The sequence below is a fragment of the Neofelis nebulosa genome, chromosome 17, assembly GCF_028018385.1.
Source record: "Neofelis nebulosa isolate mNeoNeb1 chromosome 17, mNeoNeb1.pri, whole genome shotgun sequence".
In the NCBI taxonomy this organism is placed as follows: Eukaryota; Metazoa; Chordata; class Mammalia; order Carnivora; family Felidae; genus Neofelis; species Neofelis nebulosa.
The window spans coordinates 28,884,807-28,905,066 of NC_080798.1; the positions used below are offsets into that span (position 1 = coordinate 28,884,807).

Genomic DNA, 20,260 nt, shown 5'->3' on the forward strand with positions numbered 1-20,260 from the left:
GAGGGCGGTTTGTTCTGCACACGGCAGGTGGGGCCGGGGGCTAGTTGATGCTGTTTGGTTTGAGAGGGTTCACTTGCGGGTGTAGAACTCACAGGAGTTCCAGTCCCTCCCTCTGACACTGGGGTCTGCCAGGCTTTCTGACCAGCTCTCTGGTACCTCCTCTGGCCATTGGGCAGGGGACAGTGACCAGGTGAAGGGCCTTTGGTGGGGACAAAGGGTGCTGACTGTCCTTGTTCCCGGCCCCTAGGGCTCTGGGGCAGGGTGGCTCCCAATCTCCCCCCGCCCGTCGGTGGCCAGCCCCATGGGTGCCCGGGTGGTTTTCTGAGCTGGGGTGGGATAAGGGACCCCCTGGTGAAGAGAAGGCAATCCAGACCACGCTCGTCCTTGGAGAAGACACATAAAGAGGGTGAGCGGTGGAGGGGACGTTTTTCCCACATCCCCCCCCCTCCCCCGCCCCGGGTGAGGAGAGAGGAGGGGAGGGGAAGGGAGGAGGGCCTGTATCTGGGGAGGGGTGCTCCAGAAAAGGAGAGAGCAGGGACAGAGGTTTCTTTTCTTTGGGTTTTATCAAGTGGAACTTGAAAGGCAATGTTGAACCTGAAGGTGGTTTTCTGATAACTTCTCTTTGAACTTGAAGTTTGGCTTCGATAAGCTTGGCTGGCTTACATCTCCAGTCGGGACCTCTGTGGAGGGAGCTGCAGCTTTGAAGATGGGGCTGGCCTTTGTTTTTCTTTCTTCTCCCCGCCCTGCAGGGGGGCTGAAAAGAAGATGTTGCAGGTCAGGAGAGCACCGTGGTTTCTCCAGTGGGGCGGTTTTGGGCTGAGGGGGGGCACTGGGATCTGGGCTATCCGCAGGGCTCATGGGTCATCTCCATCATTTGCAAAAGCCAGCGTTTACTGAGCACCTATCGCCCGTAAGCTGCTGTGCTAAGTAGGCACTTTTCTCACCGTGCCCCCCTCCTCCCCATAACTCTGTGGGGAGGAAACCATCTCATCCCCATTTTACACACGAGGAGACCGAGATCCGGAGAAGTCCAGCGCCTTACCCCAAAGTTGCCCAGGCCAGTCAGCTGCAGGGTCAGGACATGGGCCCAGGACATCGGTCCTCACAACCAGGACACTCCCGCCGAGCTCACTGGCACCCCCTGGAGGTGCTGGGGGGCTCCTAGAGCAGACGGCTGGGCATGGAGAGAGACCCAGCTCCCCGACTCGCTCAGACAAGCCTCTCGACCTCTTTGCCTTCTTTTAAATAGAGGTGACAGCAGTGCCTACTTATTTGTGGCCTCGTAGAAGCGCCTCTGCCTTGTACCCTGTCTGGTTCCATGGTGGCGGCTGCTCTGGCCCAGCGGGACGCCAGTACGGGGGAGTCAGGGTGGCCTAGGCCGTGTGCTCGGCTGTCCTCGGGTCACTGGCTGGTTGCCCACGTGACTGTCCCGGGGCTCGGGTCACACTGGAGTGGCACACCTCCTGGCCATTGCGGTCTCTGCTTTTGGAGGAGCAGGGAGGGCAGGGCCTGGTCTTACCCACTATATCAGAAGCAGCCAGCGTCGGTCGCCTTCCCCCCATCAAGTGCTCCCTATGTCCTCCTTGGCTGCATTCTGTGAAAGCACCAGAAGGGAGCTGGGGTCTGCGACTGCAACTGGGGAATGGTTGCCCCGACAGCCCTAGAGAATGGTTGCCATGCTGTGGGGGCATCGCGGCCGGGGGGCTCCCCGCGTCTCTCTGGGTGTGCCCGGAGTGAACAGAAAGAAGGGGGCGCTCAGGCCCAGGCGGGAGGGGAGCTATGGATGGGGCCAGGTCAGTCGGTTGCCGCCACGGCCTTCCTGTCCCCGCCTGTCTGGACGGGTGACCCGAGCGTCCTTATCGTCCGCTCCTCCCTCCCTGTCCTGCTCCCCATCCCAGGCTGCCTGTGTTTGATAGGATGCTTCTGTGTCCTTTTGTATTCCAGAAGCCTCAGTTTTGAGAAAACTTCACTAACAGCTGTGCTGATTCCCAAGAGATTGAGTCGGAGCGGGGGGGGGGGGGGGGCGGTGGGGGGAGATCATTCCTCCATCACTAATCACTAGGACCCTGTGTGCTGGCCCTAGGCCCTTGGCCTTTCACAGTCACAGCTCATTCAGTCCACACAGGGATCCTCTGGGGAGGGGACTGTTATGATCCCCGTGTTACAGCAGGGGAGACTAGCTGAGATGTCTGGACAAGTTCTGTGACCCGCCCTGGGTCACACATAGTGTCAGAAGGATCTGGGCCCAAGCAGAGACTAACCTCCCCGGACTGGCTGAGAGAGGCACCGCGCTCCCCGTTTCCCTCACTCCTCCTGACCACGCACCGGTGTGCTGGGCGCAGGCAGGCGGCGTCTTTGAGGAGGCCAGGATGTCAGCAGGGAAGGCAGCGGGACTGTGTGGAAAGCGGCCCTTGTCTGCGACCCCCCTCTGTGGTCTGGCACTGCCCTGGCCGGCTGCAGGCTGCTTCTCTGAGCTGTAAAGTTGGGGCAGGGCATGGAGGTCTGAGAGGCCCACTGGGTGATCTGAGAGGCTGGCACAGATGCATCCTGGGAGCGATCTGCCCTCAGGAAGCCCTGGATGTTATCAGAGCCGAGAGAGCACAAAGTCATTTGGCCTCCACACAGGCGGGACAGGAGGGGCCCGGCACCCTGGCGGTCCTGCACACGGTCCCCGGAACAAAGCCGCGGTGGGTACAGGGGCCCCACGGCCCTGCTGGGGACTGTCCTCATGCTTTTTCCCCTGCCGTCCCCGCAGTGGCCCTGCCTCCCGAGAAGACAGACGGACTGGCCAGTGGAGATGAGAAGAGGAGGGAGAAGGCGAGTGAATCTTGCCCGGGTCCCAAGAAGCAGCTGAAATTTGAAGTAAGTTTCCTTTCCTGGCGCGGACTCTGGAGAGAAGGGTTTTCTCCTCTCAGTGGTACATTTTGAGGAGGGAGGCTGCGGCCCTTCCAGATGTGAAGGCCCTTCACCTCCTGTGTGAACAGCGGTCCTCTGTAGGAGGTTTGTCCTGCCACGTCAGGGGCTGCCCCAGCTCAGCACAGGCCCTGAGGACTGCCCGCTGCCACCCCACTCGGCCCTGACCCCTAGCCGTGCAGCGTGGGGTGGTGGCCAGAGGGCCCCACTGGGCTGTGGCCCAGTGGTCTGGGGGAAGGACACGAGCATGGACGGGGGTGCAGCCATTACTATACAAGGTGACCACCTCCCTCTCTGGGCCTCAGATTTCCTCACCAGTGAGAGAAACAATTCCTGTCCAACTCCTGGGGCCTGTTCTCATCATGGGCTGGTGCCCAGGGGGCAGGAGGCCTTAGGCAGGTCCCTGACCCTATCTGGGACTCAGTTTCCCTGTGTGGTGAACAGCACAAGGAACATGCCCTCCCAGAGCTTGCAGTCTGTCTGTCCTGCCCCATCCCAAACAGGGTATTAAGCTCCTTCTTTGCACCGAGCAGGGCCAGGTGCTTGGAGAGCAAAACCCAGGCCTATCGGCACGACGCTTTCCAGAAGCTTCTCTCTGCCCTCCTTTCCCCCTCCCTTCTTCCTTCTCTACTTTCCTCCACGAGACCACAAATAGCTCTGGAACCAGGAGGCTAGGGTTCCCATCCTAGCTCTGCCACTGCCCCACTGGCCTCACCTCTGAAATGGGGGGTAGGAGCAGTATCCATCTTATCGGGGTATTGTAAGTATGGTGAGTTAATGCATCTAACGTGCTTAAAAGGGTGTCCAGTCTCACAGAAGCACTTTCCTTCTTCCTTCTGACCAAGCTTGATTGACAGCTGCTGGTTACTAGGGGACCCAGCAGTGAACTGGGCAGGGCTCCTGCCCTCACAGGGGACAGACCCAGTAACTGCACAGCCGGTGATGTGATGGGGACCTAGGAGCACGCGGAGGGGGTGGTCACCTGAGTCAGGCTGGAGGGATGTGGTGTGACAGACTTTTTGCGCAGCGGTGGCTGCAAGCACGGGTTGGAGAGGACGGGCGTCTGAGTGGAGCCTCTGAGTGCAGGAGTAGGAGTCGCGAGAGGTCATGACACGGAGCCTTTGGGGTAAGGAGAGCACTTGAGGCCGAGGGAATAGCAGGAGCAAAGGCCCAGAGGCCCGCCGGTGCCACACGTTGTGTGGGAATAACAAGCTGCGTTGTACTGAGCGGTGACGGTGGGGACTCAGGGGGGATGACACGGGAGAGGGTGAAAGACAGGTCACAGCGGGCGCCGAACGCAGGAGCTGAGGCGGGTGAGCACAACCTGGTCGGGGAGCTGAGGTTGCCAGCTTCCTCCCCGGGGCCCACCGGCGTCCCTAGTGTCTTCCGGGGGTGGTCGGCAGCTCAGAGGGCAGGCTCAGACCTAGATGTCTCGCTTGCCTGGAGGCCCGTTTCTGGAAAGGGCCGGGTCGACTGCCTGGGACTCAGCCAGGGCCCATTGAGGAGGATTCACCTGAGAAGTCCCAGTAGTGGGGGCACGGGGACAAACAATGCACATGACAGAGCTTGAGGGAGGTGGGGGTAGGGATAGTCACTCAGCCCTGAGCTGTCTTCGGAGCTGAGCACAAGGGCCAGGGAGGAGGAATCGGGTAACCGCCGTGTGTGTGTGCGTGTGTGTGCGTGTGTGCAGGGCAAGTGCTGTGCTACATGAAACGGTGCCTCGCAGAGCAGAGTGGCCACTTGGCAGGTATCAGACGGGCATGTCACAACTGAGGGAAGGCCGACTTTGAACTCAGCGTGGGCCGCCCGAGGACTGCTGGAGGGAACTGGCTTCGAGCTGCAGAGGCTGGGGGCAGGGACGCCGTGCTCGGGCACATTCCTGCCTGCGTTCAGAGGCCAGGTACCACCCCTCTCTGGGGGCGCCGAGCCTGTCTTCCTGCAAAAGGACAGGGGAGCGCAGGCAGGACGTGGCACAGAGTGGTCTGGGAGCATCGTCGCTTGTTTTTATGGAACGTTGTGGCTCTCTTTTCCAAAATGGCCCGCCTTTCTAGAACTTTCTATGTGGTGTTCCACTGGCCCCTGTATACGCGCTGCCAGTGACCAAGCTCACCACCTCCCAGCTCAGGTCCCTGTGGTTAGACACGCTGGGCTGTGTGAGCGATGATAACGAAGTCATTGTTAACATTACGTACATCCTATGTTAGCACTACAGCAAAGATCACAGCGGCTACTACCATTAATTGGACTTCTCTATGTGCCAAGCAGTTCCACGCTTTTCCAGTTCCATCACGGTGGACCCTGAGGCAAGGACTTGGGAGGTGATCCCAGGGAGCAGGAATGGAGGGAAGCCAATACCAGTGGGTTGATGGGTGGATCCCCGCCAGGGCAGCCGGGACTCAGACACAGAAGCTGGACGCTTGGGGTGGGAGGTCAGGGAACTGTCCACCATGGCTGCAGGGGAAAGCCGAGGGGATGTGGGGCGGGGCACTTCATGTTCCCAACAGCCTTAGGAGAACAGTACTGTCCTTTTCCATGATTTATATGAGGGGAAACTGAGGCACAGAGAAGCCATGCCCAGGGTCACACCGTTGTGGAGGGCTAAGCACTGGCTGGCATCTGGGGCTGACCTGGAGCTTTACCTTTTAATGCTCACCCTCTCCTGCCTTCCAGGTCAGGTGTCCACCCTGGGAGTCCTGCCATAGCCTCTCATTACTGGGCCCTGTGTCTTCCAATAACTTCTGTCCCTTGGTCCAGGTTTAGTTTCCCTGAGGCCACAAAGAAGCCTCGTCTCACACCCCTGACTCACACCCCTGGTGTTTCCTTTGCCTCCAAAGACCCAGATGCTGTCTGGCACCCCTGTGGGCATGCCTCCCTGGGCCAGACCTCCGGTGCCCAGCCTGGCCTCCCCTCTGACCCCTCATGTCTCGGTCATTTTGCTCTTCCTTCACACAAGGTCTGGGGAGAGCAGCAGGGAGGTGGCAGCCCCAGAACCTGGCCCCTGGGCGCTCCAGCCACGCCCGTGTGTTGTCTGTTTGTGCCCAGGAGCTACAATGTGACGTGTCTGTGGAAGAGGACAGCCGGCAGGAGTGGACCTTCACCCTGTACGACTTTGACAATAATGGCAAGGTCACGCGTGAGGTGAGTGCACGTGGCAGGCACGGGGCCATTGGCCATGCCCTCGAACACTCCTGCCCCTTCTCCTTCTCCTAAGGCCGGTCCTGCTCCCACGGGCAGCCTGACGGGCAGTGGTGGGGCGTGGGGAGGGGAGCAATGTCCCAGAGCTGCCTGGTGAGTGGGCAGAGGTGACAGGAAGGGGTGGCCGGCTCCCTGGGACTCAGGCCAGGCGCTGCTCCCACTAGAGAAGGGGAAGGTCAGGAGGCAGGTGCCTGAGGTCCTGCCTCCTCCCGTCTGTAGTCCCAGAGCTGGGACCACCCCAGGCCACCTCCCTCCTCAGCCGGTCTGCCCGGACGCTGGGGCCAGGGGGGCACACAGAGGCCAGGTGGGGCCTCCCTGTGCCCATACAGGAACGAGCACCCCCAGCCCCGAGGGCTGTGTCAGCGGCTCTGTGCGCGGCCGTGTCCCGGGCCTGTTCTTCAACACCCGTCTCCCTCTGAACACCTGTGTCTCTCCCCTCGGCCCTCCTGCCACACCTGTCTCCTTCCCTGTGTGCCTCTCACCCTTCTCCCGCGCCTCCGTCTGAATATTGAGCACCCACTGTGTGCATCCACTGTGCCCTAGGTGTGAGGACAAGGTCAGGGGGGACAGTGCAGACAGAGTTCCCAGCCTGTGGCTCTGGCAGCTGCTTCGGGAGGCAGACCCCAAGCAATCACAGGGCAACCGTAGGCTGTGACGTGTTCAGTGAAGGAAGTAAACAGTGCGACAGAGAGGGACCAGTGTGTCTAGGGAGGCCTGCCTGTGGGGACAGAGTCCCGGGCTTGGACCCAGCAGGAGTGCTCCGGGTGTTTAAGGAACCGGAGGAGACCGGTGGGCTCACCAGGAGACACGGCTGCGGCCGGAGCTGGCAGGGCAGGCCCTGGCTTTGAGCCCTGGTGCTGAGGGAGGCCACTGGTGGGTTAGTTTAAGCAAGAGCATGACCTGGTCTGAATTCTTGCAGTCCCTGCCTCCCTTTTACCCTGGACCTTGGCATCACCCCTTTGGCCTCCTTATTTCTTTTCTTACTGTTCCTCTGTGACATCGTCTCCCTCCTCATGAAGCTCTGGTTTCCAGACGTGTGACCCGTTACAGGTCTGCAGAGGGGTCCGAGATTAGCATGGCTGGCCGCCTCTGGCTCGCCAGGGCATCAGGGGTGTGCCCAGAGAAGCTTTGCTGTCTTGTCTCCCTACCTGGTGCAGGGCTACAGGTTTTCTTTTCTGTGGGTGGTGCAGGAGAAGCTGCCAGAGGGGAGACCTGGCTGGAAAAAAGGGTGTCTCTTCCTCAGCCGGGGCTTAAGGAATGTTAGAACAGGGTGAAGGAGCCATGAGTGACTTTTAATAATTCAGGACTCCTTGGGACATACGTGACAGAATCCCAGCAAACTGCTATAGGTTAAAAAAATATAATAATATAATAATAAAGGAATATATTGGTTCATGTAACTGCAGTGTGGTCCAGGGCACTGACTTCAGGCACGGCTGGATCCAGAGGCTCAGTGTCGTCAGGACTAGCTGTCTTCGTGGCTCTGTTTCCTCTGTATTCCTTCATTGTCTGGCAGCCTCTCCCCTGGCCAGTAGCAAGGTGGTGGCTGACATTTTACCCTCTATCTGAGACTCTCAGCGACCCCCCCACCCATGCGGAAGTTCCAGAACTGAATTTCACTGGCTCCGATCGCCTCGCACGAGTGGCCCTGACCCGGTCATTTTTGCCATGGGTTTGTGATATTTCAGATGGCCTATTCTGGGTCAGGTGCTCCTTCTGGAGCCCAGGGGAAGTTATGTGATACATGAGCCACACAGACTGAACATGAACGTGCGTTTGGCTCATGAAATAAAATCAAGGGGCTGTTATTAGGGGATTGTGGGCAGGCAAAGCCCCCGAGAGGGGCCTGGGTACTTGGGAAGCAGCAAAAACCCTTCCTGGCTGGACACCTTGCTCGTGGAGGCTGGGGATGGTCCAGGTGAACCCCCGTCCCCTCCAGCTGTGGTTCTTTGTGTGAGGGGTTATGGTTTTTCCAGAGTCAGAGCCACCGTTCTTCCCCATCCTGTTTGGGAATGTATGGCAGTCGTGATGTAATTATCCTCGCAGGGGGACACCCTGCAATCTGGAAACCTGGTCAAGCGAGCGGAGTTGCGGAGGCCCCGACCTGTTCGTAAAGGCCACGCAGACAGCCAGGCCGGGCTTCTCGGGGGTGTGGCGGCATCGCCCTCTCGTCTGACATGTGCAGTGGTGAAGGCCATGCTGCCTCTGGTCGCTGCCTTCTTCATTCCTTTCCGGTTCGGAAATGCCGAGGGGCCTCACGTGCTGACCGTAAAAGGGTCGCCTCCCCCCGCCCCGGCCCCCCGACCTTGGAGGCCTCACAGGAACCTGCTGGCAGACACTGCTGTCTGATTGTGTGCCTTGCCTTCCTTTACCCTCGGCAACCAGAGGAAGAGCAGGGAAGCGAGGGTTTCCAAGGAAGGTGCTCCCGCCTGGCCTGGAGAAGGCATCGCTGGATCGTGTCTTCCTTCTGCTGAGGAGCGAGGAGGTTGGCTTCCGGTCCAGGGAGAAACCAGCCTAGTGTTTCCCTTGGTCTATTTTTAGCCCCAAGGCCACTCCTCAAACCTGGCTATAAATACCAGTCCCCTCCATACTCTCCGGCTGTCTGCATGCGTGCTTCTGTGTGCGAGGGCAGAGGGGCTCCTTCCTCACCGCGGCTGCAGCCCGGAGCTGGCGTCTGGGCCAGCTTCCCAACTCGGAAGAAAGCGCCTGTTCGTTTGTGCAATAAATATTCGCAGGCACCTACTTCTGTGTGCTGGGCCCCGTGCAGGCAAGAGTTGATTTTTCAGCTGGGATTGCCAGAGCGTGCCGGTTCCTAGAGCCCGAATCCCTGGGCCCCCTGGCCTGGGATGACTCTCGGGGGGATGATGTTGGAGGGCGTCACTTTCCTCCTCTGTAAAATGGGGATTCTGATGCCTCCTTCTTGGGCTTCCTAAGATGGTAAGAGGGAGGGGGCATACGTGGCTGTGCAGAGCAGCCCTAGGGAAGAAAGGAGGAGTCCCCTGTGGGCCTCGCCAGAGGACGTGGGATTGCTGAGCAGGCCAGCAAGCCTGGGTCTCAGATTGGCCGCTTCCACAGATGTTCCAGCCCAGCCCCCCAGAAGGTTTTGTTAAAAATCAAGTTATCAGCTCCGGGCGGCTCGGTCGGTTGAGTGTCCGACTTCGGCTCAGGTCATGGTCTCACGGTTCATTTGTTCGAGCTCCGTGTTGGGCTCGCTGCTGTCAACGGAGAGCTGGCTTCTGATCCTCTGTCCCACACTTGTCTCTGCCCCTCCCCTGCTCACATACACACTCTCTCTCTCTCAAAAAGAAACATAAAAAAAAATTAAGTTATTGCAGGCAACGAAAGTAAAATAGATACGTTGACTACATCAAAAACGGGGCGCCTGGGTGGCTCAGTCGGTTGAGCGTCCGACTTCGGCTCAGGTCGTGATCTCACGGTTCGTGGGTCGGAGCCCCGCGTCGGGCTCTCTGCTGTCAGCACGGAGCCTGCTTCGGCTCCTCTGCCTCTCTCTCTTCTCTCTCTCCCTCTCTCTAAAAAATAAATAAACATTAAAAAAAAAAAAAAAAACATTTAAAAAGTTTGAAAACAAACCCCAAACCAAAAAGAGCAAGTGCCAGTGAGGAAGGGGCACGATCAACCCCGCGTGCTGTCGGTGGGGGCGTGAGACGATGTAACTGCTTGGAGTTGGGAAACAGCACGGCGGCTCCTCGAACAACGACGCGCAGAATCGCCACGTGACCCGGCCATTCTCCTTGTGAGTACACACCCAAAAGCAGGGTCTCGAGGAGATCCTTGCGCACCGTGTTCACAGCAGCGTTCTTCACAACAGCCAAAAAGCAGAAGCCACCCAAGGGTCCGTCCACAGATGAACGGATAGACGCATCCACACAATGCAGCATTATTCAGCCTTAAGAAGGAAGGACGTTCTAACACGTGCTGCAACGTGGGCGCACCTCCAGGACTTTCCGCTAAAATGACAAGGCCAGTCACAAAAAGGCAAATACCGTGCGATCACCCGGAATGGATTGTCATAGAGACGGAGGGTAGAATGGTGGTCGCCAGGGGCTGGGGAGGTGGGGAGGTGGGGAGCTGAGAAAAACTAAATGAGAATTATCCAGTATCAAAGAGTCCAAAGATTTAGCAGGAGATTCTGGACCTCCGGGGTGACCCTCACTCAGCTCGCATGGCCACAGGGCAAGTCAGCTGTGGTGAGTGGGAGGCACCGTTGATGGGTACGGAATGAAGCGACGGCTGAGCCCGTCTATGTTTACGAAGAGCCGCAGGGCAGATAACTGGCCTTCTGTGGGCCTGACCTATAGAGAGCAGACATCTCTTCCAGAGGTTTCCTACATCATGTAAAGCCGGAAGCCCCACCTCAGACAAACGACCTTAGCGGATGCCCAGAACAAAGGGAGACCCCGTTTATCCCTGCATTCGCCGGTCGGAAGCGTCTGAGATGTTTCTCGGAGCATGGGTTGGACACCAGTGTTCTGGCTGAGGGGACAGCTTGAGGCCCAGAGACAAGATGAGATTTGCTCAAGTTCTCCCAGGGTATTTCATCTTTAGGGACACATCTGCTTTTCCATTTGCATTCAGAAGGAGCTCACCACACCTGAAGCAGGTGCTGTGGGTGCCTTTCTTCCCAGCAAGATCGCTGACCTGCTTCTAGGTTGACCTGCTGCTGTGGTGGACAGTGCCCGCCATAAGACCTTTCTCTGGTGCCCGGGAGCTGGCTCAGCCTTTGCAAGACAGACCGGAAGCCCAGAGGCTAGAGCATCCCTGGGGTGGGGGTGGGGGGGGGCAACTCTCAACCACCGAGGGACGGGAGTTTGCCGAGGTGGGTTCCACATAGTCTTTCCGAGGGCCCAAGTGGACTGAGCCTGGTTGGCCACGGCCATACCTGCTCGTTCGGGGCATCCACTGTTTGCTGCCCCCTTGCTTCTGTGTCCTAGGACCCCTTCTCAAATGAACCTCTCACGTGCAAGTTTGTGCCTTCGTCTTGACCTTGGGGGAGCCGGGGGGCTTCACTGGCCCTCTGATTCCTGGGTTGTCAAGACACTGAGACTGAAGCCCCGGGTGCCTTTCTGCTTCGCTCCCCTGCAGGACATCACCAGCCTGCTGCACACCATCTACGAGGTGGTTGATTCCTCCGTCAACCACTCCCCGACGTCGAGCAAGACCCTGCGGGTGAAACTCACCGTGGCCCCCGATGGAAGCCAGGGCAAGAAGGGCATCCTTCTCAATCACCCTGGTGAGGGGTTGGAGGGCCGCCCGGGCCACAGGGGGCCAGTCCACTGCAAGCTCTCGGAAGGATCACACCCCTGCCTGGGAGGAGCGGGAGCGAGTCCTGGGGGTTTCCACTGGGAGCGACTCTGTGGACAGGCGGGATTTGAGCGGGTCCTTGAAAGACCAGGATCTGGATAGGGAAGGGATTACAGGTGGGGGGCCCTGTGGAGGCAAAGCCCTGGAGGGGTGCGTGGGCATAGCTGCAGCTACAGTGAAGGCTTGTGTTGTGATGAGCCTGGGCAGGGCATGGCCTTGAATGTCAGCTGAGGAGCCTGGGGAGGAGGGGAGTCTAGCCGGGGAGACGGTAAGGGGACAAGTAGCCGCGAGACCCCCCTGTCTGGTCCTGGCTTGGCGAACCCCTTCCACAGAGCCACGGTGAGCTGCCCTGGGCCACTTGTCAAGGGCTGCATGCCAGGGAGCTTAGAAAACCCCAGCAGAGCCAGGAAGCTGGCGGGCACAAGAGCAAACCGTTCACCCGGCTCTTTCTCGGGCGGGACTCAGACCTGCAGAGCACGAGGCCCAGAGCGGAGACCAAGCCCGCTGAGGAGCTGCGCAGCTGGGAGAAGAAGCAGCGAGCCCTGCTCAGGTACACTGGTTGCGGGAGGGTGGACGGGCAGCCCAGTGCACCTGAGCACATATGGAGCGCCAGCTGTGTGCCGCCTGAGCGGCGGTGGCGGGGAGGGCTCCCGACTGTGTTCTCTTCGGGGCGGGGTGGGGGGGGGGGGCAGTGACTTCAGAGGACAGGCTCACAAATCAAGCTGAGGTTTTAAAAATAACTAAATATAGGTCCGCATTCCTTTGTCCCAAACGCTTTGGGCTCAAGATGTTTTGGCATTCAGCATTCGCCGGGTTTGAGACAAGGTGTTCTCGGCGTAGTTACGTATTCTGTGTGGTGTCTGGGCAGCACCTTGGGATTTAGCGCACTGACATTTCCGCACAGAGCCGCGGGACTGTCCGCGTGAAGTGATGGAAAGGCTACAGCTACCTTCACATCCGTTTAGGGCAGCGTGGCTGCCTGACAGGTCATGAGCAGTCTTGGTCTTCGGGCTTTTTGGGTTTCAGAATCGTGGCTAAGAAATTGTAAGGCCGCAGTTCTCTTCCGCCTGTTGTTATTTTGTTAACTGCAGGGAGGGAAGGGAAGAGAAGAGAGGAAAGGCAGGCAGTATAGGAGGCGAGAGGAGGCCTCAGTGGCCCAGAAAGGCAGGGGCGGGGTGTCTGTACCTGTTGTGAAATGGAAAGGAAGTGGCCGGAATGTGAGAAGCACGAGCCCAGAGGGAAGAGAGAGAAGGCAGTCCAAGCAGGGGCCGAGGCTTGTTGTGGGGAGGGGGCTGGGAATCCAGGCATCCGGGCATGCAGGCTAGCTGTGCTGGGGAGTGGGGAGGGTGAGGGAGGTGGGGCTGGCAGATCAGAGAGCCTTGGAGGGGAGAGGCAGGGAACCCAGACTCCTGCAGTGGGAGAAATGTGGCCTCTGGGGGCACCTCTGTCCCCACCCCCTTTCTTACACACACACACACTGGTAAGGCCCATTCTGGGCTTTGGGGCCGGGTACAGAGCCTGCCACCCTCTGCAGCAATGGCTTGGGAGCTTCCGTCCACACCCTCTGGGGCTCCAGCCCTAAGAGGAGTTAGGCCTCTTGTCTGCAATGGGCACACATGGTTTGAAGCCTGACTTTGGGGCATCCTGAAGCTTTGACCAGTAACCTCTCACCTTTACTTTGGATCTGTTCAAAGCAGATACCTATCTGGTCCTCCCAGAAGGCCCAGGGAGGCCGGAAGAGGTCTTATCTCTGCCGTCAGGGAAGGAAATAGAGACACAGATTGCCGAGATGACCACTCCCTTCCCCTCACCCCCTTCCCAAGACCCAGAAGGAAATGAATGGAAAGTTCAGAAGGATTCCTCCTGGTGGCTCCCCAGGTAGGGGGGGGGGCGGGGCTGCTGCCCACCCACTCACTTGCTTCCTTGTCATAGGTTCCAGGGGGACAGCCGTCTGGAGCAGTCTGGTTGCGACCACCATTGCGTGGACGAGAACATTGAGAGGAGAAACCACTACTTAGATCTCGCCGGGATAGAGAACTACACGTCCCAGTTTGGGCCTGGTAAGGGAGCTCCTACACCTGCAGGGTGGGGTGGGGTGGGGGGCATTCATCATGCCCCTGGGCTGGGGGCAGGTACAGCTTTGATTGGACGGGTTACAGAGTCCTCTGGGAGGAGATGACATTAAAAACACTTAAAAGACTAACACGTGCACAAAGCTGAACAAAATCAAAGAGCATCTTGGGGCCTACAGTGCAATGAACACAGTAGTTCTGTGCCCCTACCCCAGGCCCTTTGCCCTGTCCGATTAGCAACATACTGCTCTGTCTTCCTCAGCCGTTGACATGTGTTGACGCCTTGTTGAAATAAATGAAGAGGCAGCCCACTTCATTTCACGCCCCCACCCCTTCTCCCCTTCCTCCCACGTGTAATTCCTGTGTCAGTCACCTCTGTAAGTGAAGGAAGATGCCTGAATTTCCTTCGTGTTCCCATGACCTCGGACACGTAGCAGGGTCTCTGTCTTTCTCCTCCGTCTCCTGGAAGGGGAATGAATTCTTTTTAAGGACCCGACGAAGAAGCAGTTCTTCCCATTTAGCAGATGGCAAAGTTCTGTTCCAGAGAGGTTCCTCCAAGGCAGCGAGGAGCAGTCGGGGCTGGGGGGGGCGGGGGTGGTGGCGGGAGGAACCGTCAGAAGGTAGCGTTCCGGGAGCACTGGGCGTGGGCGTGGTTTTGGGGGCACAGTGCGGCTCCCGCACACAGTAGGTGCTCATGAAATATCTGTTAAATTGGTTCCTAGGCTCCCCGTCAGTGGCCCAGAAGTCAGAGCTGCCCCCCCGCACCTCCAACCCCACTCGGTCTCGCTCCCATGAGCCAGAAGCCATCCACGTCCCACACCGAAAGCCCCAAGGCGCGGAGCCGGGCTCCTTCCACTTCCTTGACGCCCCATTCGCCAAGGTCTCGGAGGTCCAGCAGCGGCTCCGGGGCACCCAGGATGGGAGCAAGCACTTTGTGAGGTCCCCCAAGGCCCAGGGCAAGAGCGTGGGTGCGGGCCACGTGGCCAGAGGGGCAAGAAGCAAGCCCCCTCTGGGCCCCGCCGCCCCCGCGGTGTCCCCGGCCGCCCAGCTGGCCGCCAGCCCGGCCCTCCTCCCCACTCTGGCACCCCTCGGGCACAAGAAGCACAAGCACCGAGCCAAGGAGAGCCAGCAGGGGTGCCGGGGGCCGCAGGTGCCACTGGCCGTGGGCGGCAGTGTCGTGGGGCGGGACCGCGTGAGGGACCTGCCCGCCGTGGTGGTGTACGAGAGCCCGGCCGGCCAGGCGGTGCAGAGACACGAACATCACCACCACCACGAACACCACCACCATTACCACCACTTTTACCAGACATAGACCCCTCCCCAGGAAGCCCCGCCCTGCCATATGAAGGACCCCCTCCCCCGCCCCCCCAGGCATTATTATTCTATTAATTATTGTTATGATGATGATTATTGTTATTAATAATTATTGTTACTCCACTAATATGCAGCTAGCCTCCATGTAGAAGATCTATGGAAACACAGAACTAAACTTTTATTTATATGTTGTGAGGACTGCATAACTTTACCCGAGAAATGACTCTGGGTTTGGAATTGGCCTGGCCAGCGGCGGAGGCTCGCACGGGCTCCCGAGCTGCGGTTTCCACGCAGGCTGGCCCACGCCCGTCCCAGCTCTGGGGGAGCCCCCGGCCAGAACGGTGCCCTACCCCAGTCTCTTCCAGGAGAATGCCCTTACCTGGCCCGCTTCCAGAGACCCTCGAAATCTCCGAGAAGATAAACAGCTGCTACCTCTTAGTATCATTCTGATTTTATTTTGCCCTTAACTGATTGTAACGTGCTACAAGGGATTTCAGCGGACTGCAGACGCGTGACCTTCCTGGCTGTCGTGGTTTTTTACGTCCCAGCCTAGGAACCCTAGATGTCCTTTCTGGCGTTCTCTTTCACGCCTTTCCAGTGGGATCACATCCTTGCCCAGAACCGGTCCCCTCTTCTCTGCCATGCACAACAGGAAAATACGCTTCTGGTCCTCCCTTCCGCTTTTCTCTCTTCTTTAGAAAGATACACACACATATTTAAAGACTGCCCCCAAAACCAGCCTTCTCATTTTGGAAACCTCTGGAGAGGGAACCCAACCACAGAAACAACTGTGGTTTTCCAAGATCAGGCGCTTGTGTGTTGTTGGTTGTGGCCGAAGATGTAGAGACCTCGTGTTCTGCCGCTGGCAAATACACACGTTCCTACACGGTTCTCTATCGGAGCTCCTGTATCTACAGCCAGGTGCCATCTGTCCATTTCTATGTATCTTTCGATAAATATACACTCTCAGGTACCTGTTCTGGTGTGCAGAGATCAGTGGCTTGCTTCTCTAGACATTTCCTGAGCCCAGATGTGACCCTGTGTGCCTCCTGTTCGGACCACTCTCCATCAGATGCGAATGGTCACTTGCTTCTCATTGGCGGGTCCTTTTTGGGGGTTTGGGGTCTGGCAGATTGGGAGAGGCTTGCTGGAGTCTAGAAGCTTGGAGGGAAATCAGGACAGTGGCCAGAGCTGGGACCCTGGAGTAGTGTCCTCCACAGAGCAGGATTTTATCTGATGAGGGCCCGGAGAGACTAGGAAAAGGACCACTGGCAACTAGTCGGGGTCCCATGAAAAACAGATGACACACACTCATGCTGGGTAATTTGAGGGAATATTTATGAAGTGTGGGCAGAGCCTCCGGAAAGAGTGCAGGATCGGGGGCTAGCAATGTGTGGGGCGGCTCCTGCCCCTGCAGTGGAGCGGGGGGGGGGGGGGTATCATCCTCAGCAGCAGAGGGGTGGGGCTGGGGGGGCCCCCTGAAGGAGCCGTGAGGGACCCTCACTCTGGGATGCAGCCAGCCTGTGGGGACCCTACAGAGAAATATGATGGATATCCTGGCTTCACTCCTTCCTGCCCTGCATCCTATCGAGATCCCATTGACTGAAGCCGCTGGGAGCCGTGGGGCCAGAGAGCTGTTACTGAGGGTCACATGGACATTCTTTCAAGGCAGACAGTGAGTGAAGGGACACAAAAAAGGAGTGGCCAGCTGCCTGCCTTTCTGCTGCTTGGTTGCCAGCTGGCACCCCCTCTTCCAGAGCCTCTGGTTTTGGTTTAATGTGGCTGGTAAGGAGTTGGTTTTGATAGTGAGCTCGGGGAGCACATCAGGCTCAGAGAGGTTAACTAACTTGCTTGAGATCACACAGCAGGTGGCAGAGCTGGGATTCTAGTCTCCCCTTCCCCCCCCACCCCCCCCATGATCCCTTTAACCACTGGAGCGCTTAACCACTGGGTCAGGGCTTCCCTTGTTTTGAGTTGTGGGTTTCTATTAGCATCCAACTCAGTGGGAATGTAACCAAAGCAGGGAAGGCAGGGAAGCAGCTGGCTTGGAGAGGAGAGGAGCCAGGGTTTGAATGAACCCCTCCCTCTCTGAGTTCATACTTCTACCACTCGGTCACCGGGAGGGGGCTGCTGGCCCTCTGAGCCCCATTACCACGTGGAAAAGCATCTTCTGCCTCGGGAAGCCCAGGGCAGGCTGCTGATTGGCCGGGCTTAGAGCCGGAACCGATTCCTGGGCCGGTCCCCGTGGCCCACCTGGGGTCACATGTCCAACCTGCAGCAAGGGTGCGGGGTCTGTGCCAGAAGGAAGGAGAGTAAGGGTGCTAAGCAGGCAGACGCTGACGGGGCCCCAGGACCAGAACTGCTGCAACATGGAAAAGAAGCAGGAATTGTGTCCACACAGGGACTATCTCTGCAGTGGCTTTAGAGCATTTCCTCAGACTCTGAGAAGACGTCCCACTCCATCTCTCTGAGCCCCACGCCTGTCAGGATTCTGTTATTTCTTAGTGACTGGGATTTATTTAAAATACCATTTTGAAAAATCGTGACAGGTGCACATGTTAAAGATTCGAATAGTTCAAAATGCTGTTCGGTAAAAAGTACACTTCCCTCCAGCATCCCCGACTCTACCTTCCCGGGCTGTTGAGTGAAGCCTGGTGGTTGAGAGCATAGACGTTGGGGCCAGGCTGCCTGGGTTCAAGTTCTGACTTCCTTAGCGTTGTGTTCTAAGTCGTACACCGTACTTCTCAAGCCTCAGTTTCCTCTTTATACAGGGGGATTATAAGAGACCTACCCCACAGGGTTGTTGGGAGAATTCAGTGAGTTAACATATGCCCGGCCCATGGGAGCACTATGAAAATGTTAGCTGCCATTATTTACAAGAATAAATGCATTTATAGAAGATATCTCTCCACTTAAGTTTTGTTATTTTTATTTTTATTTTTTGAAAAGACTTTACTTGTTTCGGAGGACTTTGAGGCTTACAACAAAATTGACGGGAAGGTTCAGAGATTTCCCATATACTGCTTACCTCATGCATGCACGGCCTCCCCCATAATCTACATCTGTCACCAGAAGGGTAACATTTTTTTTTTTTTTTTACCAAGGATGGACCTACGGGGACACACTGTAATGACCCCAAAGTCCATAGTTTGCCTTGCGGGGGTGGGGGGGGGTCACTCTTTGGTGTTGGACATTCTGTGCATTCGGACAAATGTGTAATCACATATCCATCATTCTAATGTCATACAGAGTATTTTCACGGCCCTAAGAATCCTCTGTGTTCCTCCCATTCCTCTCTCCCCTGCCCCGTTTTGTTATTTTATTCAATATTTCAAACAAGATTTGAAACAGAAAACTGTGTAACAGTAACTGCAAACTTACCACCCAGATCTTACAAATGCTGACAGATTACAATATTTATTTCAGATCTATTTTTAAGAAAGAAAACACTGCCATTGCTGCTTAATCCCCTTCCCGCCCCCACTCTTTTATTTTTACCCAAGGAGTAACATAGTATTCATACTCAGGCACTTTTCTCTGTGACCTAATGTATTTGGAGAGCTTCCCCCCAGCGTTTATAGAGCTCGGACCCCTTCGCTCTGACAGCTGCTCAGCCTTCTGTTCTCAGAGGCCCTGACACGGACTTGTCCCATCCCCCCTACCATGCCTGTGGATCTCTCATCCCGGCACTCAGGGTCCTTGTGCCCAGCTCGACCCGGTGCCCGCCAGCAGAAGCAAGAGCCACAGGACCAACACAGAAGTGCCGAGTTCGGGAGCATGTGTGATTTCGATGTGGGTGGATTATAAATGACTTCTGAGAGAAGGTGTACCAAATAATTAGAAGTGGAGGAAGAAGATAGAGAAAGAGGAGGGAGGGAGGAAGGGAGAAAGGAGGGAGGGAAAAACAACTGGGAAACTACAAGGGGTCAACCGCACTTCTTGGTGAGGCTCTGAGCACGTGTTCCTGCAGGCTGGTGTGGGTGAGTTTTGTCTTGTTTGCAAATCTCCTGACATCCTTTGCAGAGGAGCTGTTGCTGCTTCCCCAGGACCCTGAGCTCTGAGCTCCCCTGGCGCCTGGAGAAGTTGGGGAGGGTGGGGAACAGGACTCGGCTTTGCGGGGGGACTCTTTGCGCAGGACTCTTGCACGCGTGCGCACAAGCACTGGCCAGTGGCTAGGATGCCGCGTTTCTGCTCGCCTGTCCCTGGGCCCTGAGGACAGTCTGGTGTGTCGGGCAGACAGCCGGGGTGAGGCTCGCAGCTGCCGGGGCCCCCCTCTCATCTCCTGGGGAGCACGGGGCGGGGGGGTCGGGGAGCCTGGGGGGGGGGGGCTTGTGCATTTCCCGCCCAGCCGTGCCAATTACACTTTTTGGCAAAGGAAACAGCCGGGAGCGGTTTCTTTTGCTTCCCCCTCGTTGTTCTCAGCGTTTAGATGTCAAATCATTACAGAGCCGGAGGGAAGGCAGCCTTGGAGGCGGCAGGAGGAGGGCCAGGCTGCCTGCACCTCAAGTACGGTTCCTGTCAGCCGCCGCCACTAATGACCCCAGCTTCTGTGAGGCCCGTCAACACTCGCGGGAATGAAAGGGGACCCCTGAGATGTGCTCCGCGTAAACAGACTGTGACCCCCCCCCCCCACCAGCCCCCCTCGCCTTCACCTCCTCATCGAAGGCGGGGCTTCAACCAGCAGAAGTACCTGGGGGAGGCACACTCCAAAAGACCCCCACAGCAGCCTTGCCCTTGTCCCGTCCAGCCCCAGCCTCAACCTCCACCTTCGCAGCCCCGCTTTTGCCCCCCAAGTCCCGTGGGCACAGCCTGGCTCCACCCCTTCTCGTGCGCACATGGCTGTGTTTTGCAGAGTCAGTACCGGTGGCACCCACAGTCAAGTGCTCCGGAAAGCTGCGGGGAGGGCACCCTTCCCCTATCATTAAAGTGTCATTACACCCTTGTGGGGGGCTCTGATCTGGTTTTTGGTCTTGTCCTCTTCTCCCAAACCAGCAGACCTCCGAACCCGACCCCTCTTCTCAGGGGCTTGTGGCCTTGAATGATTTTACTGATTATTGTATGTCTCTGCAAAAGGCTTTCTATGCTCAGCATCTTTCTTCCTTTAGCATGAGAAGGCAGATGAGTGTGAGACCCATTCTCTAGCGACTGTGGGGGGCGGGTTGCGCTCAGGTCCTGGTCTCATGGTCCATGGGTTCGAGCCTTGCATTGGGCTCCGGGCTGACAGTGCAGAGCCTGCTTGGGATTCTTAGCTCTCTCGGCCCTTCCCCTACACGTGCACAAGCTCTCTCTCAAAAACAGATGGATAAACTTAAAAAAAAAAAAAAAAAAGAAGAAGAAGAAGAAGAGGGTGACCCTGCGGAGGAAATGACACACAGAGCCTGGCCTAGATTTTCCATCTCCCACTGACCGTCCCGCAGGCTTCCTTTCCCTCCACCTTCTCCCCA

General features: G+C 57.5%; 1 protein-coding gene across 2 annotated transcripts in view; it reads left to right on the top strand.

The window, feature by feature from the left end:
• Nucleotides 1-17,719, top strand: part of NKD1 (NKD inhibitor of WNT signaling pathway 1) — an 83,401-nt gene extending 65,682 nt beyond the window's left edge. For both annotated transcript variants that reach the window (XM_058709572.1, XM_058709573.1), the window contains 6 exons: nucleotides 2,756-2,862; nucleotides 5,956-6,051; nucleotides 11,212-11,359; nucleotides 11,896-11,980; nucleotides 13,363-13,490; nucleotides 14,225-17,719. In XM_058709572.1, coding sequence (XP_058565555.1) covers nucleotides 2,756-2,862; nucleotides 5,956-6,051; nucleotides 11,212-11,359; nucleotides 11,896-11,980; nucleotides 13,363-13,490; nucleotides 14,225-14,814 — 1,154 coding nt within the window. In that variant the 3' untranslated portion in view covers nucleotides 14,815-17,719. The remainder of the gene's footprint in view (nucleotides 1-2,755; nucleotides 2,863-5,955; nucleotides 6,052-11,211; nucleotides 11,360-11,895; nucleotides 11,981-13,362; nucleotides 13,491-14,224) is intronic.
• Nucleotides 17,720-20,260: the final 2,541 nt, after the last annotated feature.